The sequence below is a fragment of the Phyllobates terribilis genome, unplaced genomic scaffold (genome assembly GCF_046119375.1).
Source record: "Phyllobates terribilis strain yellow unplaced genomic scaffold, ASM4611937v1 Scaffold_4244__1_contigs__length_63157, whole genome shotgun sequence".
Classification (NCBI taxonomy): Eukaryota; Metazoa; Chordata; class Amphibia; order Anura; family Dendrobatidae; genus Phyllobates; species Phyllobates terribilis.
The window spans coordinates 34,513-61,835 of record NW_027366996.1 but is presented as its reverse complement, the minus strand read 5'-3'; the positions used below and the strand labels follow the sequence as shown (position 1 = coordinate 61,835).

The 27,323-nt window shown below is 39.2% G+C and overlaps 1 protein-coding gene across 1 annotated transcript; it reads left to right on the top strand.

Moving 5' to 3' along the window:
- The first annotated feature begins 291 nt into the window (after positions 1-291).
- Positions 292-5,177, top strand: LOC141249042 (uncharacterized). Its single transcript, XM_073669524.1, has 8 exons — positions 292-345; positions 499-1,848; positions 1,938-2,095; positions 2,536-3,277; positions 3,354-3,500; positions 4,170-4,487; positions 4,844-4,903; positions 4,986-5,177. Exons 1-8 carry the CDS (start codon positions 292-294, stop codon positions 5,175-5,177), a joined length of 3,021 nt encoding a protein of 1,006 aa, XP_073525625.1.
- Positions 5,178-27,323: the final 22,146 nt, after the last annotated feature.

The window sequence follows — 27,323 nt, the reverse complement described above, 5'->3', positions numbered from 1 at the left end:
GTGGTCAGCTTCTTCTTCATTCTTTTTTGCAATTGAGGAACTTTCGGTGCTAATTCTCACCGAATTCTGATTTTTATCCTTTGTTCGCATGGTTTCTAGGGTTTACCCTGTTGATTAATTCTTAGAACTGGAAGGGGATTTGGAGGGTTACAATACTGCTTGCTTACTGCTAATAGTTTTGATGCGTAGTTGATAGAGGTCATTGATAAATTGGTAAGAGGTTATTGAGTTCATATAATTTATCAAACTAGATTGGATTAAATTGATGAAGTGGATGTTTTTGGCTCCTTAATGTCTTCGAGCCTGGGAAATGAGGCAAGCGTATATATTCCACCTCAAATTAAGGCAAAGCTCTGCATTGTAAACCTATAGTACCATTTTGGTGTCGTCAATTGAATATGAGTAATTTTTGTGATTTCCTCTCGTTTAGTTTTGTTTTACTTCAGTTTGAGCTTGAACTTGGCTTAATGTGTTTTTGTAGGTCTCCTACATGCATAGGTGAAGAGCTGCTTAGCTGTTGCATGGATTAAGATCTTAATTATAGCAAGTTCATCCAGTATGGATGAGGTTGATGGTGACGATATGCCTGCAGTTAATGCATCAGAGGATGATCAGTTCCATGGAAAAGATGCAGATCTTTTTGTAAAGACAGAGATTTACAACAACATGCTGGAAACTCAACAGATTGACATCTCTAGAGAGGGGAATTGCCAGAAGAGCTCAATCCAAGAATTCATGGATTTACTCGGCGGAAAAAGCAGAGATGGTAACTTAACTATAGTAGATAGGTCAGATCCGATATATGATAGTTTTACAGAAGCTCACAACAAAAGGGTTCAGGAGTTGACACTAGAAAATTACAGCTCTGTACTCGCTTCAACACAGACCGATGAAAATGAGGTAAATGGCATACAGGAAGTTAGAAATTCAAAGGGACTTAGTGTTTCTAAGGGTAAGGGGCTAGCAACATCGAGTCAGGATGTTTTGGATCAAGATGGTCATAACCAAATTGCTCTTCCGTTTGCGGGTGTTAGGACTAAGATGATTTCAAAAACTGGATTCTCAGAGTACTTTATTAAAAGTACTTTGAAAGGTAAAGGAACCATTTACAGAGGTCAGCCATTGCCTGTTTCTCATCTTGAAATGAAGAGACAGAAAGAGATAATGAATGTTGCAGCACCTGTAGATACTTTAGGTTTACCACCTGTCAGCAATGTTATCAGACCCAGACCAGATTCAAGTGTTGACTTCAGGAGGGATAATAATGTATTGACAACAGCTGGACGAACTGCTGGATCTTGTGGTACAGAATCTGGATGTGGTGAAGACAGATTAAGAGCATGGCTGGAATCTAGGAATATTAAAGTTCAGAAAGTTGATAGTTTGGGTATTTTCAGGAATATTTTGGATATAGTAGATTCTTTTCATTCGAAAGGGGAGGTTCTTCTAGACTTGAGACCATCTAGTTTCAAGCTATTACCATCTAAAGAAGTGAAGTACAATGGACGAATAGCTATCCATATGGGTATGTCAAGCTCACTGACATCAAAGAGGCCACGAGAATCTGCCATTTCTAATGTTTCTGCTAAACAACAAAAGATTGGTGAAAGTTTAAAACCTGTTAAAAGAATGCCCTGGTTTCGGTCAGGAAATCACTTAATGCCTCCCACAGTGAAGGATTTTGGCTATGGCAAAACCAGCAGCTCACGTGTATTTGAAACAGCTGGAGATTTGTCTTCTGCAGATTCTAGTGTTGAGGAAAAGTGGTATCGAAGCCCTGAGGAGCACTTAGGGATGGATTGCACCACTTCATCAAATATTTACTCGATTGGAATCTTATTATTCGAGGTGGGTATACGAATTTCTTGTATTATAATCATTTTCTATCACTCTAGTCTGGTAATTCAGTTTTGTCTTCTTCTTTTTCTTCTGTTCAGTTGCTCAGCTCTTTCGATTCTGAGGAATCACGTGCCTCAGCAATGTCAGATTTGCGGCACAGGATTCTCCCTCCAAATTTCTTGTCAGAGAATCCTATGGAAGCAGGATTTTGCTTATGGCTTCTTCATCCAGAACCATCTCTTCGGCCAACTATAAGGTAATTAAGATAAAAGATGTTTCTGTTGCAGTGCTAGATAGCTCTAATAGGACTGTGATAGTTGCGTAGAAATGGCCTTATGAAGTGTTTTATACAAACCCAGATTATATGTATTGTTTAGTTTTCTATTTTAATCAGTCCTAAGTCAATTGTTAGAAGAGTCAACAGTCAGTTATCTACATTTAGAGCAATATCTAGTAGCGGGTTTTCACTATTTAAGCCTTCCTAGAGTCAGTTTGTATTCAGATTATGACTGAATTGAATACAGAAAAATGGAGATTCTCCACAATTTCCTAATTGTTAGATTCTGACAATTAGTGGTTTCCTTAGGGTGAGATCCTGACCTTAAGTGGGTTAATCAAGCATCATTTTTGTGGCTAACTAATAATTAGTACATCTTGTATAGCCAAAGCTCATAATGTGTTTATTTTGCTTGTCAGAGATGTCTTGCAATCTGAAGTAATTAGTGGATTCCAAAAACTCTGCGAGGATAATCTGTCACCATTTATTCAAGAAGATGAAACAGAGTCAGAGCTACTATTACATTTTCTTCAGTCAGCAAAAGAAGAAAAGCAAAAGCGTGTTTCCAAATTGAAAGAGGAAATTAGTTGTGTAGAAGCTGATATCAATGAGGCTGAAACAAGGAGACGAAATATCTTCTCTATTGGCAGAGATCAGCATCCTAATCACAATCTGATCAATAATATTAGTCACCTTGAAAGTGCTTATTTCTCCGTTAGATCTCAAATCCCACTCATAGAGCAAGATCTTGAAATTCGCCCTGATACTAGTTTGTTAAGAAACCGTGAAAACTCTTCTTTGGTCCATAGTGAAAACAGAAACCAGAGACAATTTGATAGTAGAGGAGTTTTCTTTGATGGATTAAGCAAATATGCTCGCTATAATAACCTTGAAGTCTGTGGAACTGCAAGAACTGGGGACTTTAACAACTCATCAAGTGTGATTTTCTCTTTGTCTTTTGACCGTGATGAGGAGTATTTTGCTTCTGCTGGGGTATCCAAGAAAATCAAGATATTTGATTATCAGGCACTTTGTAATGAGTCAGTTGATGTACATTATCCTGTGGCAGAGATGTTAAATGAATCGAAGCTCAGTTGTATTTGCTGGAATACTTATATCCAGAATTATGTGGCTTCAACAGACTATGATGGTATTGTGAAGGTAATAAATCTGCTTTTCTGATTTAGTTTATGCTCTTCTAATTTTATGGTTTAATTGATAAAATATATTTTTTCAGTTGTGGGATGCTAGTACTTGTCAAGAGATTTCGAAATATACTGAGCATGAAAGGAGGGCTTGGTCTGTTGATTTCTCTCGGTTGGATCCTACAAAATTGGCTAGTGGAAGTGATGATTGCTCTGTCAGATTATGGAGTATCAATGAGGTAAATTTAGCTAGTAACAAAATTACTGATTCGCGTTAAGTTTCCTGTTTCTATGACATTTTAGACATCTCCACTGGCAAGCTAAAAATAGCAAAATGGAGAATATTTTCTAGGTCAAATAGAATTTTGCTCGCTTTGAGATGTCCAAAAAGCATATCATTTATTCAAGAGTAGCAAAATTTTACCAATCCTTGTATTTTTTGGTTGAATTATAGCAATCCTTGTTGGTGTAGGTTGATCTGCTAAAGATGACTATTGCTAAAAATGCAAACTTAACACACCAAAATCCTAGTTGGCATTCTAATTTTAGCTTACAATTAGATATGCCCATTACCTATTTCTCAAATAAATACTTTTTCTGTTTTAACTTTTATCTTTTTTTCCATACTCTTTTAGAAAATACAAAGATTTTTATAAAATTGCTTTTTTAACCGAACACACTTTAAATCTTTATAAATACACCCGCCAAACAAACCCCTAGTCTAAATCGTATATCTGAAAAATGTACACAAGGTATATTAGATTAAACGATTTTGTCCACAAGAGAAAATATTAAGCATGTAAAATCCTGAAGCCCATAATTCAGAAGCAGCAATGCTATAACATGTACAAGTTTTTTGATAATTCACATGAAAGTGACACTCGTTGTGCTCTTTTTTCGTATTGCAGAGAAACAGTTTATGTTCAATAAGAAATGTGGCGAATGTCTGCTGTGTCCAATTCTCTCCTTACTCATCTAATTTACTGGCGTTTGGATCTGCGGATTACAAAATTTACTGCTATGATATACGGAATGCTAATGTACCGTGGTGCACTTTAGCTGGTCATGAAAAAGCTGTGAGTTATGTCAAGTTTCTGGATTCAGAAACTCTTGTTTCTGCTTCTACAGACAATACACTAAAGCTATGGGATCTCAAACAATCTACTGCTATTGGTTTCTCAACCGATGCTTGCAAATTAACCTTTAAGGGCCATACGAATGAGAAGGTAATTTCATGCTTTAGTATTTCTTGCAAATATGATTAACTAGTATATGTACCAATGCCTTGCACGGCTCTGTTTAAATATAAGTTACATATCTAATATGAAATAAATATAAACCTAAATATCAAAATACTAAAGAGGGTAAAAGTTAATTGACTGATATCTGATAAATATTATTAAGTTTGTTATATGTTAATGTTAGCATTTGGGGTTCTTTTTTATATATGAATTTGAGATTTATGAAAGAGTAATTAGGAGTATATTATAAACCACATATATTTAACGGAAAATAAATTTGAAGTGAATGCAAAAGCATATAGTATCTCGATGATTGATGTTATTTCCCATGTGTGATGCAGAATTTTGTAGGTTTATCTGTTGCAGATGGATATATATCTTGTGGGTCAGAAACCAATGAGGTGAACACTACTCCATCCTGATTTACTTAACATGCACAGTAAAAGATGTTTATTACATATTAAGCTTTTTACCGTTCCTCAGGTTTTCACATACTATAAATCTCTGCCAATGCCAATAACCTCCCATAAGTTCGGGTCTATAGACCCGGTGACTGGAAAACATACCGACGAGCCCAATGGTCAGTTTGTTTCGAGTGTTTGCTGGAGAAACAAATCTCAAAATCTTGTGGCTGCCAATTCCAGCGGTTGTATCAAAGTTCTTAAGATGACATAAATATCATCTCTTGTAAGTGTTTTCATGGCTGAATTACAGGCCTCTTTATCGCAGTGTAAATATGAAGATACTTTCAGAAGATTAGGCAAAGGGAATGAATATAGGAAGGGGGAAGATAAACTAGAGCTGTGTTTTGCTGCCAACGTGTGAATCCGCCTGAAATTTTGTAGTTGTCATCTTTTCGTGGTTTAAATGTCAATGGAAAGTATAGTGTATCTATGAGTTTGTGCTTTTTCTTTGGAAAGAATATGAGTTTGGGTTAATTTCTTCTTTAAAATTAATAGGCCAGGCCCAGTTTTGAATTTTAGGCCCAATATGGAATCTGTCATTTTCCAGGATGGGCTCGTTTGAATGGGTCAGGCCCAATTACAGTTGTATTGGTAGGAGCTATGGCCCTCTCGGTATTGGGCCGAATCTAACCGCAAGGAACCAAACCTGAACCGGTAAATTCCGGTTCGGTATGTAAAACATTTATCTTTGGTTACTCGGTTTTGGCTCAGTTTGTTTATGCTCTTTTTGGAATACATTTTGTTTCTTCAGCTTTAACCGAATATAACCAAATAGATTATATTCGGTTCGATTTTTGGTTATGAAAAAAGTCGAAGTTCATTTTCGATTTATTCGGTTCGATTCCAGACCGAAGAGCAACCCTAGTTATACAAAGTGGCTGTACTTTTAGCCAAGTCAATTCAGGAGACATGTTTCTCCAAGCAAAGAAACTACAATGTTCTATGTATAAGAACTCAATTGAACAGACAACAAGTATGTGATGTCAAGTCTTGTCAATTCATGAGAAAGAAAATATCTTTACCAACCAAATCGAAAAGGGATTTGGTTAAAAATCTCCATTCCTTGTACTCCAATCCAAAACCTTAAAATACTGAGGCAAATCAATCAAATTGGGTGACTTTTTAGATGACAAGAAGAGTAGTGAAAGAGAAGTGCAATAAAGCATGAAAGAATGGGGGCATTGGAAAGGAGCATGGGCATGGTACCAGCATGGTTCATTGTGCTACCTTTTATTTATGTATGTATATAAAATGATTTGAATTATCTTTGTTATAATACGATCTGGACTCCTTCTTCTTCGGAGACCAACGGCGCACGTCTCTTTTTTGCTTGGCGCAGATAAGACTTTCTGCATTTGGTTTGCAGAAGGTGTTTTAACGTAAAATTTTGTAAAAAAATCAAATTTATGGTTTTGCATTTGTTTTGCAGAGATTTGTACCTGCTCCATTAAAAATTAAACGTGCGTCCCAGAAAATCCTTTTTTTTGTGGACGTAGTCAATATATTGTTGGTGGACTATGTAAATCTGTCTTCGTCCTTATAAGTCATTATTTGTTTGCTTGTGTCACTCTCGTTCCGTACAATAACCTGGATGCTAAAGCCCGATAGACTAATCGAGTCAGTCCTTATAGATCATAAAAACCACACAGATTGATTATGGTATGACTAATTCATAGACTTGTATTGTGATCTCGTTTTAGACTTTAGGTATTTTTATTCTTTCCTTATTATGCTTTTTTAATTGATTATTTATCTTATCTAGTTAACACTTGACATTATGTCTTAAGATTGACATACATACATGACAAATGATGATTATACCTAAAATCAGACACTAATATTTCTCATACTTTTTATCAATTTTTATTTTTGCAAAACAAAGCATTTGTTGCCTGCCAACACAAAAGGCAGAGGCACCATGAAGTAACACATGAAAATACCTAGAAGGAAAGGAATGATGGGAGTGGGACTTCACTCTTTATAAGCATTTTGAAGTTGGAATTTTCTGAATATTTCTCATGCCTTGTCCCTATCCATACCTGGCTGCATTCATTGATTATTGGACCTTTCAACATATTACTTTAATTTGAAACTACAAAACAGTTACCCATACATGTGTTTGGTATAATCAGTATATCAATATCAAATTGATATATGTTGTTTGGTATGTGGATAAGTATATCAGTATTAAAATGATATTAGAGTGCGTTTTTGATATCTCTCCAAATATGAGTATATCAAGTATATCACTCATATCCATACTCATATCTGATATCTCATACTCATACCCGATATTTCATACCTATACCTTATATCTAGATATTAATACCAAACGAGCCCCTTAAGCTTTTGGGAGATTTTTTTTTTACAAGTAGACCGGGAGTCTCATCAACATGGTAGACCCCATACACATCCATTTAAATAAATGGATGAGAGAATGCCACTTTCAGGAATCGAACCCCGACCTCTTGGTATGGGGTGAGATCCCAGCCGGTAGGCTATATCGGAGTTGACACTTGACAACTTTCGAAAGAGTTGATATTTGGAATAAAGGCAGTAAAGTGAGTTGATAAAATGATCTCTATGAGTTTGAAGTCACAAATATACCATCTACACTTCCAACAGAATGAAGTTAGAAGTTTTCAAAGTCTGGGAGTCGTTCGGCAAACTAGCTGAATAAAAACTTTCCATCTAGTTGAAATGGGGTAGCTGAAATAAAGTAGATGAAAAATAGCTGAAAAGTGATGGTAGATTAAATTAAATAAGCTAGCTGAATTTTTGAGTTACAAATAGTGTTTGGTAAAAGGGTAGATGAATTGTATAAGCTATGGAAATTTTATGCACACAAATTAGCTTAAAACTCACAATTCTCACCCTCTAGCTTGGCAGCTTATGAGAATTTTAAGGTGGATTTCTCCAAACTAGCTTAAATGTGGAGTAGCTTGTTTTTTGAGCCAAAAAAAGCGTTCGACAAGGGAATAGTGAACGAGGTAAATCACGGAATGCCCAAAACCAGCAACAAGAATTGAATCCTGACATCTTTCAAATGATGTGATTATTATTTAAATTTTTTGATACATTCACTCATTTCATTTGCTTTTCGTATTTTATTTTACAACTACGGATTTTAGAATATCATCATAGTGGATGCTTTAAGAGGTATTACTTTCTACGTTTAAGAAGTAACAAAGTTGTACGCAAAATCGTATGTGGAAGTAGAACCATGTATAATGTTATCCATAATGAATACTGGGTATTTGGCCTTCTAAGCAATTTCTTTACGTATACAAGGCGCTTATGCAAAAAAGAAGGTAATATGCTAAGCTTTCGAAATGAAAAATTTACATAGTACTCCATCCGTCTCATAATATAAGAGACATTTCCTTTTAACACGTATGTCGATGCGCGTTTTATATCACCCATATCTCGAATTATATGTTTTCAAAAATTATAAAAATTTTATTTTGTTGAAGTACTTATTGAGACGAATCAAACAAGACCGCTCATGACTATATTTTCTCTAATATATTAGGAGAAATCGATAAGATTCTCTCGAATTGTGAATAGTGTAAAAAAAATCTTTATCCCTTATATTATGAGATGGAGGGAGTATTATTGAGATTTAAATTATGTCTGGTTTTAATTAAAACCAGAAATGATTTATTAGTTTTTTTATTACCTAGTCTATGACATATGCAAGATTTTGTATGAAATGAACAATTATAGTACAGTCAACAGTAGTTCTGCACTACTGCATGAAGATTTGAGATTTGATAAGTTAGGAAAGTATAGATATGGTTGCACCTTTATACTCAGTGAAAAAATAAGGTTCAATTTGCCTCTTACTGCATACTGTAAAAAGGTGAGTTTTCAACTGACAGACAACCTCAATCTTTTCATTAAAATAAATCAGGAGTTTTGATGGGACTGTTTTATGGATTTCCAGTTCTAAACAGGAGTATCATGGTACACTGGAGTACAATACTCCGTATTACACAAAGGTGGACATGTAATATGACCAAAAATAATTCTAATGTTCACCTATGGGTAAAAATTAATCCGAACAGTAATTCAAAATTTCAACTTATCCGTAAAAAATATTACAAGCGATTCTTATGTATGAATATAATTACTTAATCCAATAATGTTTTTTTTCCAAAAAAAAAGTTGACATTTTTGTGTCATATAAAAGTCGAGATTTTTCTTTAAGTAACCCTTTTCACGCTTTAATCTTAGGTTTTTGACCCATTTTTTGAAAAATTAGTTTCTTGACCCCCTGATGGCGTCATTGATAATGACAATATCGGTGGTTACAATATCATTCATGACAATATCGATGATTACAATGAATAAATGTGATGACACACTTAACTTGACGTTCCAAAATAAGCAAGTCAACTATTAAGCACACATTGTACATACAATAGGAAGTGAAAATCTCAATAGACAACAAGAAAACACAATAAAAATGATTCTATGTATCTTTACAACAATTAATAAGCATATGAAACAAGAGTCTGAAATCAAACAACATCAACACTTTTAACATGTGATTAGTAAACTTAATTACCAAGTAGCTTGGGCTTCATATCAACTGTCATCTGAACAGTTACCGAACTGCCATCATCTGATGTGGTGGCTAGCACACTACACACTATCAAAAAACCTTTCTTAGAAGGTAAATAATGACATAAAGTTGACCATATATCTTCTGAACTAATCAGCAATTCAACGTTGAACATCCACCAAATCAACTAGTTAAATGCAGCAAAAAAAAAATTAGCAGTACCAAATTAATATGTAACAAAAAACAAGTAGCCATTGCCAGATTAAAAAAATAAGATTTCTTCTTCGAATCAATGTGGAGTGAGAAGTAGTAGACAAATTCGAAGCACTATTCGATTTCTTATTCGACCCCATTTGTGAAGTATAATTAATTAAGAGAAAGCTCTTCACAATAGGCCTCCAGATCATATCCACAGAAAAAAAAGTCGAAAACGAATGCAAGTTCTCTCAATTCAAATCAAAAAGCGAAACAAAGAAAGGATTTGAAATTCTAGTGACAAAAATTTCGGAGGTTCAAATCTGTAAAGATTCAAACAATCCACGATATAGCTGTGACCTCGACCTCTTTGGACAAGGGAGATGTCATGGAAGGACCATCAATGATGCTCGCGAACAAACCTTAGGCACTGGTTATCGAAGATTTTTATTCCTTCATTTTTCCTCTCAGATATCGAGGGATGTGGGTGCCAACGAGTCCGATGGCGGTGGACGAGAAAGAGGAGACGAAGAACCCGGCGGTGGCAGTGGCTGTGGCGGTGGCTGTGGCGGCGGCACTTAGGGTTTCGGAGTTGAGGGAATCGGGAACAGGAAGAAAATCTTGGGAAGAGGGGGGAGATGAAAAATGGAGTAAAAAATTTAGAGTGGTAAAAAAACTAATTAAAAAATAAAGTGTTACTTGTTAATAAAATAGTAAAAGAAAAGGTTAAGGGGCTTAGTTTTCTCTATTTTTTAAAGACTAACTATAAGTCAAAATTGACATTCTTTTTTTTTTTTGTTAAGGCAGTAGTTTGTGTTCTATCTTGAGTATTATGAACGAGGTATAATATTGATATATATAAAGAAAATTGCATTTATACTTGTGTATGATTGTTGCGCAAAATGAGAGTGGAAACAATAGAAAATGGCATGATTAAAATCACATATTTATGTGGTTTACCAACATTATATTGAATACGTTTATATTACAATTAGGTTTGTGCTAGCGGTTATTGATAGGAGCTTATTATATGGTGTAAGTAGTGAGTATTAGCTTAGGATTAGTGGTGTTTAGGTGCTTATTGAGTGGTATTCCCGGAATCAGGTATGATTGTTCACTTGTAGATTTGCGGGTGCTCCAAAGCGTTATTATGTCGTATTGTATTATGGAGATCCTATTTGTACTCACCTCTAGTGCATTTGGGACGGAGCTAGAGAGAAGACGACCACGCCTACACCCATGGAGAAGCGGAGAAGCGAAGCCGAGCTGCCTCGGAAGCTTGCAGAAGACGAAGACCAGTCCGAGAGAAGGTTTCAAGACGAAGACGAGCTACGGAGAAGATGTCTCGGTCGAGACTTTGGTGTCTCAATCGAGATTTTCCCTCGAAGAAGATGTCGCGGTCGAGACTATAATGTCTCCATCGAGACTTTGCCTCGAAGTGAAAGTAGCGATCGCGACCCATGAAGTAGCGATCGAGAGTGAAGTCGTTTCTAGAAGACTGGAGAAAAGTAGCGATCGCGACTTTGAAGTAGCGACCGCGACTTTAGACGGACCCGGCCCAAAATGCAGATCTAAGCCCGGGGATTTATCAGTTTTTATTAGTTTTTCCCATTTTATCTTTTATAATTCAGTTATTTTATTTCTTAGGTTGGGTACTATATAAACCCTTAGTTTTAGGTTAGAATCAGTTAGTTATTCTTTTGCCACTTTTCACAATCAAGTTCTTAGAAATTCAGCCACCAAGAGGAAAGCTGCCACCTTTCTCCCATCTTCTACCTTCATCCCTGGTTAGTTTATCCATAATCATGTATAGCTTTCTCTTGGCTAGGTCTGGCTAAGTTCCTACGAGTTCACTCTTAGGTTGAGGCCATTGTTCTAGGAATTGTTTGAGAGAATTCTATGTTTATGTTCCAATAATAATTTTAGCATTGTTTTGTTTTCTCTTGTGCTTATTGTCATTGATTGGTATTGATTTTATCTAGGTGCGCAACTAGGTTTATTATTATCCTTCATATTGCTAGGCTTGATAATTCGATTTGAAAAGTCTTGTCTTCTAGGTAGCAATCAGAATTAGCATAGACTATTTGCGAGTGCTTTTTTTGTAGAGATTATAAACATGTGTCGAGTATCGGTGATTTGCCAATGGTATTGCATAGGCCTACTTATCTTTGATCTTTATGCTGTTGAGTAGTTGAACCTTAGGATTTCTTTGGTTATTGCATACAACAAGGGTTTCTAGGACTATTTGGACTAGTTGCTATTTACGAACAAAGAGTAGGACAACTAGATTATTTATTTAAAAGAACACAACTTTATTAGAATTCGATGATCAACTTTCCATAAGAATAATGTGCTGAGACTGAAAGAGTGAGCTTTCCATCATTATAAGTTTAACAAATCCAACGCATTTAGTTACTATTGCTTTCATAAGTTTACAAACCAAAACCCCCCTTTTGTTACTATTGATAACACAGTTGAAATAAACTATCGTTGTGGCTCCCTGAGGAATCGACTCTGACTTACCGCTTCACTAGTGGATAGTTAGTTGGATTTATCTTTGATAGGAACAACGACCGGTAAAACGCCTGTCAAATTTTGGCACCGTTGCCGGGGAGCCAACTGTCATAGTTTGTTTCTCTTTGTGTTATCTTGGTGTGGACCTATCTTATGGTCCACACACGAGCCACTAATTCAGAATTGCTTGATTAATTCCAGAGATAGAGCGGGTGCATCTACGCAATCTACGACAATCTCTACAGAATTTAGTAATCGAATCAATGGCGGCCAGAGCGTTGCGAGAGCTTACAGACCCAGATCTGAGGCAACAACGTCTAGGAGTGATGCCGCCTGCCCTGAATACCGGCGTCACGTTCGAACTTAAGACCGGCTTCATCAACTTGTTGCCGAAGTTTCATGGATCAGCTGGGGAAGACCCAATTATGCATTTAAGTGAGTTCCATGACATCTGCAGCTGCAGCAGACCAAACAACGTCACCGACGAGCAAATCAAGATGAGAGCCTTCGGTCTTACGCTGAAAGACAGCGCACGCCAGTGGTATTACTTGCTGCCCACCGGAAGTATCGACACATGGGAGAAGCTTCACAAAGCCTTCCTCAACAAATATTTCCCGTCTAAGAAGGCGGTTGCATTGAAAAGGGCGATAGCGATGGTGGAACAGCAGGAGGCCGAGACGTTATATGACTACGTTGAAAGGTTTGCGAGACTGTGTGCGAGCTACCCGTTTCACGGGTTTGAGGAGAAAGACTTGGTGACCCACCTCTATAATGGGTTGCTAGATAATGAGAGACGATTGGTGGATGCTGCGTGCAACGGGAGCGTGCTGAATTTGACTCCCGCCAAAGCCAGAGCGCGATTGAATGAGATTGCCGAGGGTACGAGGAGCTTTGGAAAGATGTATGCACGAAAGGGAGCCAATGTTGTGAGCTCCGGAGAGCCGGAATGGAAGAGCGAGATAGCCGAGCTCAAGAGTATGATATAGAACCTTGCCGTTGGTAATGCAAAGCCTGTGAGAGTTTGCGGTATTTGTGCAGACAAGACTCATCCCACCGATATGTGTCCGCAGCTCCAGGACCAGAATATCGCTGAGGTGCACGCTGTAGGAAGATTCGGACCTCCCCGACCTCGCTTCGAGAACAACAATAATAATTACAACCAGCGAGAGGGAAACTACAATCTGAGAGGGAATGACCATCCCGGATTTTGATGGGGAGATTCATCCGGGGCGCAAAACAGGCTGTACCAGTACAACAATCAGTACCGTGCGCCGTACCAACCAAAGAACGATGAACCATCGCTGAGGGAGATGATCGAGTCCTTGTCCAAGCATTTCACAACCCACGTGCAAACGACGGAGTCGAGTATAAGGAGCTTAGAGAAGCAAGCGGCTCAAATAGCGGAGGCGGTAAACAATCTTCAACAGCAAGGCTTGGGAAAGTTACCATCTCAGGCCGTAGCAGCACCGCGAGAGAATGTAAGTGTGATATCGGCAGTAGGAGAGCAAAGGGCCGCTGAAAAGGACGAATCTGCAGAACAGTCTCGACCGCAACATTGACCCCGAGAGAAACTCGCGATCGCTACATCAAACTCTCGACCGCGACATTGGCTTCGAGGAGAACTCTCGATCGCGACTCCAAAGTCTCGATCGAGATGTCGGTAATCCAGACATCGAAAATTTTTCCGAAAAAAGTCTCGACTGTGACAATGATTCTCGACCGCGACTTCTCGAAGATGACGTTCGGGGATGAAGACGAAATCCTCAAGAGGTTCGGAAAGTGCCAGGGGAACAATTATTTGCTCCAACTCGCCAAGAAGGTGCCCCGTTTTGCTACACGGTTGAAGGAGATGTGCACTAACAAAGCAATTGAGAAGCTGCAAGGGAGGCAGCAGGTCCAGGTAAGCGGAAGGGTCTCCGCAGCCATCCAACCGAAGATGGCTAATAAGCGCGCAGACCTAGGAATGGTGAGCATCCCTTGTACCATAGGTACAACTAGAATTGACAAAGCTATGTTACACTTAGGGGCTTCGATAAATGTTCTACCTTACTTGATTTATGAATCATTAAATTTAAGGCGCATGAGCAAAACATGAATAGTTTTGCAATTAGCCGATGGATCGACAATCTACCCGAGAGGGTTGGTCGAAGATGTGTTGATTAAAGTAGAGAACCTTATTTTCCCTGCTGATTTCTATGTGCTGGATGATAAACATGAGACACATGCTACACCTGTCCTTCTAGGTAGACCGTTTATGCGGACATCTAAGACTAAGCTAGATTTAGATACCGGGGCGCTTACGCTCGGATTTAATGGGGAAGTTGTTAAATTTAATATATTTGGTACTAAGCCACAACCCCTAGATGATAGCTCCGTGTTTTGCATAAATGATGTCATTCAAGCTTGGATCTAATGCTGTTTTGGGCAGTGGCCCCACCTCGCTAACCAAACAGGGAAAGAAACCTGCTAAAGATGTTGTGCAGGCCCCCAAGAAAGCGAAAGGAAAGGCAAAAAGTGGAGCCAAGAATAAGAGTGGGGAGAAGAAAAAGGAGAAGAAGCCCAAGCAAGTGTGGGTAGTGAAAGAGGAGAATGGTCTAAGGTTCAAACCTTTCTATCCATGGTTCAAAAAGTTATTGCTAAACGATGCGATCCGTAAGGGATTGAAAAACATTGAATGAGTTGTTGTACGTCGTGCCGCGACGTTAAATAAGGCGCTGACTGGGAGGCAACCCGGGGGATTTTCACTAACGTTAATCCCTATGTTTAGTTTAGTTTTTTTACGTTTTTGTTTCAGGGAAAATAACGGGACCACCATGTAGAAAGCAGCAGACGAAAAATCAGCGAAAACACGCCTCGACTACAAAAGTCGCGATCGAGACCCCTATGTCTCGACCGCGACTCGTCCCGCGACTCGGCCTATGTCTCGGCCGATACACCCCCCTTTCCCCTTTCTTCCTTCACCTTCTTCCCTAAAAACTCTCAACCTCCCTAAATCCATTTTCACAAATCCCTCAAAACTCAAAATTTTCTTCCTTTATTTCACTCGAAATCATCATCTCTACAACCCTCCATCAATCTCTCCATTAAATTCGCCCAATTTCGTCCACAATCGCCCAAATTCATCAAGAACCTTAAAAACCCCAATTTCTCAAATCCCCTCCAAAACCTTGTTTTTCCTCCACAAGATCACCCCCATTAGGCCGGATTTTAGTCATATAGTCCAGATTTGAAGTGGTGTTCGAAGAGGAGGCCAAACGAGATTGAAAAGAGGATTGAAAAAATCTGGATTTCGGCGGTGTTCTTAAGTCGCGACCGCTACCCTGGTGTCTCGACCGCGACCTGTGAGCAGCCTCATCCGGTGTTCTTCAGTCTCGACCGTTACATTTCCTGTCTCGACCGCGACTTTCACTTCGAGAAGAAGTCTTGACCGCTACATTCTGAGTCTCGACCGCGACTTTGCCACGGCCCGATAGTCTCGACCGCGACATTGCAGTCTTGACCGCGACATCCAGAACTACGCGATTCAGGTATCTTCGAGCGGTCTGATCTTATCCATTTGTGGTCGTGACCACCATATCTTTGCTGGGAATTTTGTTGTATTGTGATCAATGGCTCCGAAGAGACAAAGGAGAAACGCGGATGAGTTAGAGTAGATCGTCAACAACAAAGCAATCGTCAAGACTCGGTTCCCGGACTCGGTTTTGTTGGACAACATGAAATTGCAAGAGGTGGTCAGGGCGATGTTCACCAAGGCCGGCTTAGGGGGCTTCCTGGGGTTGAGTGCACCCACATTCCCGAACTTCACTTGGGAATTCCTCCGTACTTTGTCCGTGACTTTAGACGACCGCACCGACCGAGTGTTGCATGTTGAATGGCGGTCGAGCAACAAGACATGAAGACTCACCCATGAGCAGATTGGGCATGCGTTTGGGGTGACTAAAAGGAGAAACTAGGACAGAGATGTGGATAATGATATGGTGAAGGAATGGTGGACGTAAGGATTGGGAGAGGCGTATGACGCCCGGCGCACCACAGATACCTTCGTCGCTTTTCCGCAGTGGCGCCTCATCCACAAGGTGGTGGCGATGTGCTTCGGAAACAAGGCCGAGAACAACAAGATCTCGGTCCACCAGCTCTTTCTGATGTACGCATTCTCGTTTGAGTACGAGTTCTACGTCCTCGACTGACCTTCCCAGTTCGTACCTGCCTGCCAGGAGTCGCAGAAGCCACAGTTCGGCGACATCGCCGTAGGAGGGATGATTACCCTCTTAGTTATCGAGGCCGGCTGCCCACCGCGCGATCAGCCTATGAGGGGGAGCCACTTATACGACGAATCCTGGTGCACGAGGAACCAGTGGTTGCGGAGAGATAGCCCAGATCTCATCTACTTGTACGGGCGCGGATTTCAGATCACCTATCCTAGAGAGGAGCCCGTCGTCTTCGGGTCATGGGCCGATTCTTACATCCCACCAGATGTCGTTCCTGAGGGTCAGCACTTTCCCGTACCGAGACCAGCACCAGCACCAGCCCCATTTGCACCTCCACCTCCATTTTCCCCTGCGCCCGAGTATCAGCATACGTATTCCGACGCAGGCGCGAACGGGTCTGGGTCTCAGCCTTATTCTGACGAGATGTATTGGCGGACCCACATGGCGCACCAGCTGGGCCAGATTACGGAGGCGATCGGGGCGATCTAGACGAGCTAGTATGAGATGCGGACGACTACACAGGCGCTCGTCCAGAACCAGGAGCGGTTCCAGGCCAACATGACGGCCATCCGGGAGGACATGCTGCAGGACCAGGAGTATCAGCACCAGCAATGGGTGTAGCAGCGGCAGCAGTGGGAGCTCTTCCGAGCTAACTACCCCGATCCACCGGCTGGGGACGATGACGATGCGTACGGCGACGAGGAGTCTGATGATGATGGTGATGACGATGACGCTGCGGAGTGATGGCGGTATTTCCCCCTTCCCTATTTTATGAGGTCCTCTTTTTGCTGCATTGATGACAATGCGCTGTTCAAGTGTGGGGAGGGGATTTGCCGTACCGAGGAGGAGTTTTTATGTGTTTTTCTATCTTTCTTGCTTATTTTCTGCTGAACTGTTTTGAGTCATATTTGGATCGAGTCTGTACCGGATTATTACTGTTTGAACTATTGCATTGTTTAAAAAAAACGAAAAATAAAAGAATTAAAACCAGGCAAGCAAAAATTGATTAAAAAGGAAAAGGTTGGTGCTTGAAAAAAAAAGAATAGAAAGAAAAGTTCCTACCACTTTGATTTTGGTGAAAACCCGAAAGGGCGCCAGAATTACATTGTTTTGTGATTAATTTATTGATTGCATATCCAATGGCGCAAGAGACATAAGAAGGGAGTAGAAGGATGTCTCGGGTTTCTAGGATTCACCAAGGAGGTATAAGGAGTTAGTTTAGCCTTTTATATCTCTTATTTATGAGCTTGTTATATCCACACTTTGCATGCCTACCCTTCCATTAGTTTATTAGGTTGCTATATATATATATATATTATCGGCGGTTGAGTTAGATTCTAGGATTAGTTCACTATTTCTTGGAGTTTGATGCATACTGTTGTGGTTGTATTATGCAGAATTTTAAATTAGGATTGGTGGTTGTGATTTGTGGATTTATCATTATATCTAGTGGTTTAGGACATTACTCGAAGAGGAGGAATAAGAAGTGTATAAGCGAGTGGGAGACTCGATTTTATCCTTATTATGTCATATTTATGTACCCTTACCCTTAGAGGAGATTAGGATTCCACATGTGCTTAAAAGCACACCACTTTGTTTGATTTTATTATTGTTATGGAGTCTGATGATGATGGTGATGACGATGACGTTGCGGAGTGATGGCGGTATTTCCCCCTTCCCTATTTTATGAGGTCCTCTTTTGCTACATTGAGGACAATGCACTGTTCAAGTATGGGGAGGGGATTTACCGTACCGAGGAGGAGTTTTTATGTGTTTTTCTCTCTTTCTTGCTTATTTTCTGCTGAACTGTTTTGAGTCGTATTTGGATCGAGTCTGTACCGGATTATTACTGTTTGAACTCTTGCATTGTTTTAAAAAAAATGAAAAATAAAAGAATAAAAACCAGGCAAGAAAAAATTGATTAAAAAGGAAAAGGTTGGTGCCTGGAAAAAAAATAGAAAGAAAAGTTCCTACCACTTTGATTTTGGTGAAAACCCGAAAGGGCGCCGGAATTACATTGTTTTGTGATTAATTTATTGATTGCATATCTAATGGCGCAGGAGACATAAGAAGGGAGTAGAAGGATGTCTCGGGTTTCTAGGATTCACCAAGGAGGTATAAGGAGTTAGTTTAGCCTTTTATATCTCTTATTTATGAGCTTATTATATCCACACTTTGCATGCCTACCATTCCATTAGTTTATTAGGTTGCTATATATATATATTATCGGCGGTTGAGTTAGATTCTAGGATTAGTTCACTATTTCTTGGAGTTTGATGCATACTGTTGTGGTTGTATTATGCAGAATTTTAAATTAGGATTGGTGGTTGTGATTTGTGGATTTATCATTATATCTAGTGGTTTTGGACATTACTCGAAGAGGAGGAATAAGAAGTGTATAAGTGAGTGGGAGACTCGATTTTATCCTTATTATGTCATATTTATGTACCCTTACCCTTAGAGGAGATTAGGATTCCACATGTGCTTAAAAGCACACCACTTTGTTCGATTTTATTATTGTTATGGAGTGGTGACATATGAAGGTGGAGAAATAAGGAGGGTTTTGGGTAGGACATCTCGGAGACATAAGGAGATAGATCGGAGTAGGTTAGTGCTTATTTACACTTTGGAGTTTGGAGTATAGTCGCTAGCAGATTTTCTCTACACTTACTGTAGACCTTTGTGCTTTTAGGAGGAGTGAGTTTTATTTTGCTTACTCGAGGACGAGCAAGGTTTAAGTGCGGGAAGGTTGATAGGAGCTTATTATAGTGTAACTAGCGAGTATTAGCTTAGGATTAGTGGTGTTTAGGTGCTTATTGAGTGGTATTCCCGGAATCAGGTATGATTGTTCACTTGTAGATTTGCAGGATGCTCTAAAGCGTTATTATGTCGTATTGTATTATGGAGATCCTATTTGTACTCACCTCTAGTGCATTTGGGACGGAGCTAGAGAGAAGACGACCACGCCTACACCCATGGAGAAGCGGAGAGGTGAAGCCGAGCTGCCTCGGAAGCTTGCAGAAGACGAAGACCAGTCCGAGAGAAGGTTTCAAGACAAAGACGAGCTACGGAGAAGATGTCTCGGTCGAGACTTTGGTGTCTCGATCGAGATTTTCCCTCGAAGAAGATGTCGCGGTCAAGACTATAATGTCTCGATCGAGACTTTGCCTCGAAGTGAAAGTAGCGATCGCAACCCATGAAGTAGCGATCGAGAGTGAAGCCGTTTCTAGAAGACCGGAGAAAAGTAGCGACCGCGACTCTGAAGTAGCGACCGCGACTTTAGACGGAACCGACCCAAAATGCAGATCTAAGCCCGGGGATTTATCAGTTTTTATTAGTTTTTCCCATTTTATCTTTTATAAGTCAGTTATTTTATATTTCTTAGGCTGGGTACTATATAAAGTATAAACCCTTAGTTTTAGGTTAGAATCAGTTAGTTATTCTTTTGCCACTTTTCACAATCAAGTTCTTAGGAATTCAGCCACCAAGAGGAAAGATGCCACCATTCTCCCATCTTCTACCTTCATCCCTGGTTAGTTTATCCTTAATCATGTATAGTTTTCTCTTGGCTATGTCTGGCTAAGTTCCTACGAGTTCACTCTTAGGTTGAGGCCATTGTTCTAGGAATTGTTTGTGAGAATTCTATGTTTATGTTCTAATAATAATTTTAGCATTGTTTTATTTTCCATTGTGCTTATTGTCATTGATTGGTATTGATTTTATCTAGGTGCGCAACTAGGTTTATTATTATCCTTCATATCGCTAGGTTTGATAATTCGATTTGAAAAGTCTTGTCTTCTAGGTAGCAATCAGAATTAGCATAGACTATTTGCGAGTGCTTCTTTTGTAGAGATTATAGTATCGGTGATTTGCCAATGGTATTGCATAGGCCTACTTATCTTTGATCTTTATGCTGTTGAGTAGTTGAACCTTAGGATTTCTTTGGTTATTGCATACAAAAAGGGTTTCTAGGACTATTTGGACTAGTTGCTATTTACGAACAAAGAGTAGGACAACTAGATTATTTATTTAAAAGAACACAACTTTATTAGAATTCGATGATTAACTTTCCATAAGAATAATGTGTTGAGACTGAAAGAGTGAGCTTTCCATCATTATAAGTTTAACAAATCCAACGCATTTAGTTACTATTGCTTTCATAAGTTTACAAACCAAAAAACCCCTTTTGTTACTATTGATAACACAATTGAAATAAGCTATCGTTGTGGCTCCCTGAGGAATCGACTCTGACTTACCGCTTCACTAGTGGATAGTTAGTTGGATTTATCTTTGACAGGAACAGCGACCGGTAAAACGCATGTCAGTTATAAATAATATTCTTATAATATATTTATTTTTAAATTAGAAAGAGATATGAAAAACGCTACTACCTAGAGTAGCGCCAACCTGGAGGATTATCACAGAACACAAAGTTCTGGATCTTCATATTATGCCATCAAGGAGGAGCTGAAACCAAGCTTAGCAACGTGATTTTCCGCTTAATTGATTTTCTTAAATACATGAGAAAAACAAGAACCTACAAATAAAATAGATTGCAAAGAATATTAACAATAATTATTTCGATTGTATGAATACATAATCCGAGATTTTAAAAACATTCACCCGGCAAAGGTTCCTTTTTAAGTGAAGTGCAGACTCTTTTACTATCAAAATTGACGATCGAATTTGGGCCTAAGATAATTTTCCCTTGAGCTATAATACCATAACCAAATATCAGACCCCATACTTCTACGTATTCTGTAAAAAAAGTCCATGGCTAGGTTGATTTTGTTTCATTTTGATGCATCGATTGAATTAATTCGATGTTCACAATGAAAAGTGAAGAAGAGAGAAATTCTATATAATTTATCCAAGAAAATTCACATATCATTTATGTATGCTAGCTGGTTGGGGAGCATGGGCATGCATAGGTATAAATATATCAGCAAGAATCATGAGAGGAATAAAATCGTATCTTATTATATTAATTTCTATCTTTTCCCAATCGTAAAATTAAGTATATTTCAATTCGGTCCTTTTCCTTCCACCATACCGTTATATTAAAGTATGATTCATTCTTTTTCAACCATACTACTGTTATGTACGAACAAGTACAGGTATCCCAAATTTTCATCTTCACATTACCGAAATTACTTCGTATGTTATCTCATATTAAAAACTAGGAGATAATAAAACTATGATATAAGTTAATCGTGTTACTCTTCTTATTTCCAATTGTTTTAGGACGAAATCTCATTATACTTGTATGTTAGACCGAACAATATTTATATGTTCGTACGTACACGACTCCATGGTTCGTGTTAAATGTGGGTCCATGTAATTTGATATGATATCAGAGCTGAGACATTGACTATAAAAATAAGATGTTTACCCACACTTGTTTATTCAAATGTCAACTGGGTTAGTTGAGGTCCGTTGCACATGCGGGGGCGGTGTGGGAATAGTACCCCACATTGAAAATCGGGAAATAACAAGTCTAGTATATAAGCATGTTAGATCGAATTCTTGATGGGAACTGAGATTTAAGCACGACCCAGTTCATTAAAGTAAACAAGAGTAATTCGTGGTTGACACAAACCTTTAATCTTTCGATCTAGGATAAAACTTACATTGATCTTTTATATTGCTTTAAGGAGTTTAGAATGAGAATTGAACAACACTTTTTCACTCAGTATTTTCCTCTCTCTTTCACTCGAGAAAGCTTTCAACTAAACTCTTACAAATAATACACTCAGATAATAATACACTCAGATCATACATACTAAACACTTTATTTTCAGCTAGAGAGAGAATGAGAGAAAGAACTGATTTGCTTTCCTAATTCTCTTCTCTATTTATAGTCGAGCTATCGACTCACTTTTAAAATATGAGTTGTCAAGCCACATCAAGGAGACCTCCTCATTCTGGTTGTTCAGCAAGAATCCCTTTCTTGATGTTGCAACAACTACATCAACCTGTTGATCATACTTTCCAGAAGCAACACGTGTAAGGCTGTTAATCTCCTTGAAGTGCATCTTGTATCTTCATATTAACACGTGCTTTTAGCTGGAGCAAGTGGTTTCTTGAACTCAGACGCGCTTCACGCTCTTCCTTCAAGTGAAGTAATAGCCACATGCTTTACTCATTATTTAATCTACTACTCTTGCGCTACTCCAATTCTTTAAGAAACCCTTTTGCACTTCAAGCTTGGTAAGGTCCAAATAGATCGTGACTCCAAGCTTCCTCTTCCTCAAGCTCAAACACACAGCTAAAACAACAACCAGTTGTTGTGATGTTGGTCTATTTTTATATCAGTCTGTATCCCTCTCAAAGCTCCAAATGAGTGAATTCATGTTGTGGGAAATAGATCCAAGAATCTATGTTCACTCCTCAAAATATCAGAGCAAAATACCAAGTTAATAGAAAGTTATGACTATTCTCCTGAAGTGTCTCAGATAAAGATCTGTGAGCAGCAGATATTCGATGACCGGACTTGATGGATCCCATTCTAACTATGCAGAGATCCAAATCAAGAGATTCCAATGCGAGGAGTTAGATCCAAAAGTCTAATATCCTTCCTCAAAGTTTGAGACCTAAATTTGTAGTGATCCGGAAGTTATGGACTTTCTCCCGAAGTGTAGCAAGCAAGGTGATGAGTGGGTGTGTGAGGGTTGTGTGAGAGTGAGCGAGAGAGGGTGGCTAAAATGTGGGATTTGAGTGAAGGATTGTGAATGATGATGGTTAGGGTATGATAGGATTTTGTTGCCTGGTTTGGAACAGGAGGAGTTATGCTCACTTCAACGTTTTCCAAAATAATCCAAGCTAGATAAAGAAGGGGAGTAACCTCTTTTTATAGTCTTACAAATCAGCACAAGGACAAGCCTTGGATAAGGAACCGGGAATGCCCTTGTAGGGGTCCGAGACGTTCCAAAAAATCAGAGAACTAAATTAAAACAAGGTTCAAAAGTAAAATAAACTAAAGTGAGGATGGGGACGCGACTAAGCCACCATGGTTCACGACTCACGGGATATGGTGACGGGAGTCGTAATCTGATGTTGGGAGGGTTATGGTCCAATTATATCATTCTTTCCTTCTTAAATGCGAAGCGTCCTCGCTTCTCCGTTGAAAATGAGGGTGAGTTGGTCCCCCCTTCTTAAAAAACGAAGGTAGGGTGGGGGAGCGGACCAACCAATTGAGAACCCCATAATTTTTCAATCTGATGAGCGGAACCCTAGCTCTCTCATAGACGAAAATCGAGCTTGGTCATGAGTCTCGAGAAGAGTCATGAGGGAGGAGATGCCAATCAACTTGGTATCGACATGTGACGGTGGAGAGACCATGTCCGGAGATAGTGGTGGCATCACCTCATCAAAATCAATGATGAAAGGAAGCCGCATGGGTGGAGGAAAATGGTGCATAAATGGAGGCAGCGTCGAGAGCGGTGTGCATATATACCATAGGCGAGGGCACCTCAAGCGTCGTGGAATAGAGCGATGTGGGTAGCGTCACGACCTCTAACGCAATGGACGCCAAAGATGTGCAAGTGGCTCGTTGGCACCATAATCATCACACAAGAGTCCATCATCACCATAAGCATCATAAAAGGGTCCCTCACCACCATAATCATCATACAAGGGTTCCTCGTTACCATATTCATCATATATAGGCTCATATTCAAAATAATTATAGATGGATACCTTGTCGTTGTCGAGCATGAAAGTGTTAGAGGGCGTTGTGCGCATAACATGGAAATCACACACAAGTAAGCATAATTTGAATCCTTACTATAAATGACAAACCAAGAGGTAGTGGGTGAGTGGTTATCTAAAGTAGAAAGTACTTGAAAAACAAAGCAAAAAAGGGCAAACACGAATCAAAAGGGTAAGGTTTGGTGGGATTTTCTTTGGGGAATTATGAAGCCACTCAACATCATCAAGAACAACAAGAACACACAACCAATTTGGTCAACACAAAAACACACGCAATCAAAGGCAAATTCAAGCAAAGCAATGTGGAAATAGGCCAAAAATTGTGCAAGAAACTCTAAGAGAGTAAGGTGAGTGAACTATCTTGAAGCCTATAGCTTCGATACCAATTGATATGTGTGCCTATCGCGCTAGAATCGAGGCTCCAAGGGCATCTCTTCTTCAACTCAAGACAGCGAGTTCAACGACGAATCTGGTGAGTGGATAGAAGGAAGTAATGGACGTGATGAAAATGCTAGGGATGGTGGAGGTAGTAACGTGGAGATGGTGAATAGGCGAAAGCAGCTAGTGTTTAGTTTTCTGTGGAGGAATTGAACAAGTGAGGGAGGTGAGTGTTGTGGATGTGTTTGCAAGAACTTGATAGAACCAGTGACCACACCCCACCAACTCTATGTGTCAGTCTTTGTCTCGGCATAACAAACATCACACCACATACGCAAGTCTAAATACTTGTGGCATGTCGTTGTATCTCACTTCTTCTCTTCTTTACTCTACCAATCATCACTGTGATCCTTGTCTTCACATCAACACAATATATTACAACCAAACAAACGCGTTGCTTCCCTCCAAAAAACTAAATCATCACATCTCTAATAGGTTGCGAAGCAACTATGACACAAGGATGCATGGGCAAACCCCATACCGTGGACACCGCAATCCATTTCCATACCTCACCGCGTTTCCTTCTTTCTACTCTTCTAGAAGTCCGGAGTTGATATTGATGTCATGCCTCTGGACGCATCGTGTATGTGATTTGTTGCTTGCCTACTATTTGCATGATTACTTGCATGTTTCAATAGTTTGCTAACGTGGTGTTTAAAATAATTACATGTGGAGTTTTTGCTTACTGTTGATAGTGCTTGTTTTCTTTTCTTTTTCACCCCGCATAGAGTAGCCTCCCTATAACTTTTGCAAGTTTATCTAATGCGGGTTGAATCGTGATTTCTCTTGTTGCTTTTGCTAATTGTGTTTTTTCTTGTGCTTTGATATGGATTCGTGTTCAATGACTTCCTTTAAGTAATTCTTCCCTAGGTCAAGTCATGGATGCAACTTCACGCGATGCGACATTTGTCGACTACGAGATCGCAAGGATCACGGCTATATGATCAAATATTTCTTAAATTTATAAACTTGTAAACTTGTATAATATCAAATTAAACTCAAGTGGCTATAGAAGCTATAGAGTTAGATTGCGAAATAGAGATTAGATACAATTAAGTACAATTAAAATGATTTAAACTGTTAGCTCGTGCAAAGATTTACCAAGGTGAGAACCCTAAGCTTCTAATAAGCTCGGGATAAAACTCACTAGTAACTTGTATTATTTCAAAAGCAATTACACACTTAAGCTACTCCTAGATCCGTGCAACTCTCTCTCATAATACAAGTTTCGTTCAACTCATACAAGTAATCTCTCAATCAAGCTCCTAAGTGTATTAGGCTATAGCTTTGCTCACAACGACTTAAGCTCTATGTAGCTTTCCTCTAGCTTTCTCTCTAGCTTAATCGCTTTGCTCTCTTCAGCTCGTGATGCTCAAAACTTGTGCCTAACAACACTCCTATGCATGCCTTATATAGTAATTCGAACTTACAACCCTTAAGCTAGCAATTTTATATCTCGCCGCACATGAAGACAACCTCCTCAGTGATCCGTGTGATCATCTTCACTCTGGAAATGCATCAACGTTCCATATTTCATTGTGCTTCTTCAGCTTTATCTTGTAGCTTCCACGTTGGCAATCTGTGCCTTAGCGCTTCCCTTCATTTGTCCAGCTTGGGCGATCCCCGTACATCCACTATCCAAAAGTAGAAATCCTAACAAACTTCTGTTGTTTCCATTCCACTTAAGCTGTAGCTTCGACGACCTTCCCTTCCTTGGACCAAATCCTCTAATTGTACACCTACGATTCCACCCATGGACACGCTTTAATCCGATTACTTGTATCTTCTCTCTTTTCTTCAGAAGCGTGATCATCTAGCTTTGCAACAACACTCGCTCGCTCAAAGCTAGATCTTCCGTCTTGTTATTTCTTCACTTCAACCTTTATTACATCTTGGCGAGATTCGGCTTTCCCGCTAGACCTTAAGCTAGATCCTCAGTGGTCAAAGGTAGACCTCTTATGCTTAAGCTACACTCAAAATTCCTTGAGCTATACCTGATTAGCTTAAAACACAATGGACATCAAATACTTGAGTTTGTTATCATCAAAACAAGCGGAAATGATGCGGGAGCATCAAGGTAATCAAGGAAAGAATGATTCAAAGATGAAGACGATTTAGATCTTCTTAATTGTTGAATTAAATGTGTTTAGTAAGTACTTTAATGTGTGTTTGTATCAAGTTGTTTTAGAACCGGTTCAATTGCTTTCTTTTGGGTTTAGTTTGGGTTCACTTTTATCCATTAAATGGCCGTTCACTTAGTAGTATTTGAGGCCAAAAATCAGATTATAATCTCCACGTTGAAGTGATTTGAGAAAACATATTGTTTTGTTTCTATTTGTCGTCCTCCCTTTCATCCTCTCCAATGGAGAGTTGGAGAGATGAATTGTATGTTACGGTGTGATATGGATCAATGTTAGATGAACGGGTCTTGCAACTCGGGTGCTTTGGTTCTTGTTCAATTACGATCAACGGGTCGAGTTATCGGTTGTCGGATTCTTCTCATTCTATCCATCAATTATAGGCGAAAGGGTTGTGTTCAGGTGATTTCGGTTCTTGGTCAATCAGGATCAATGGGTTGGATCATGGTGCACAGTTTGTTCATTTCCTATCCTTTCCCTTTTAGTTTTTTTTTCTTCCAGAATGATGCGGGAGCATTGGAGACCTCATGCATTGAAGAAGAAGATGATGATGATATAGTTCTTCTTAATTGTTGAATTAAATGTGT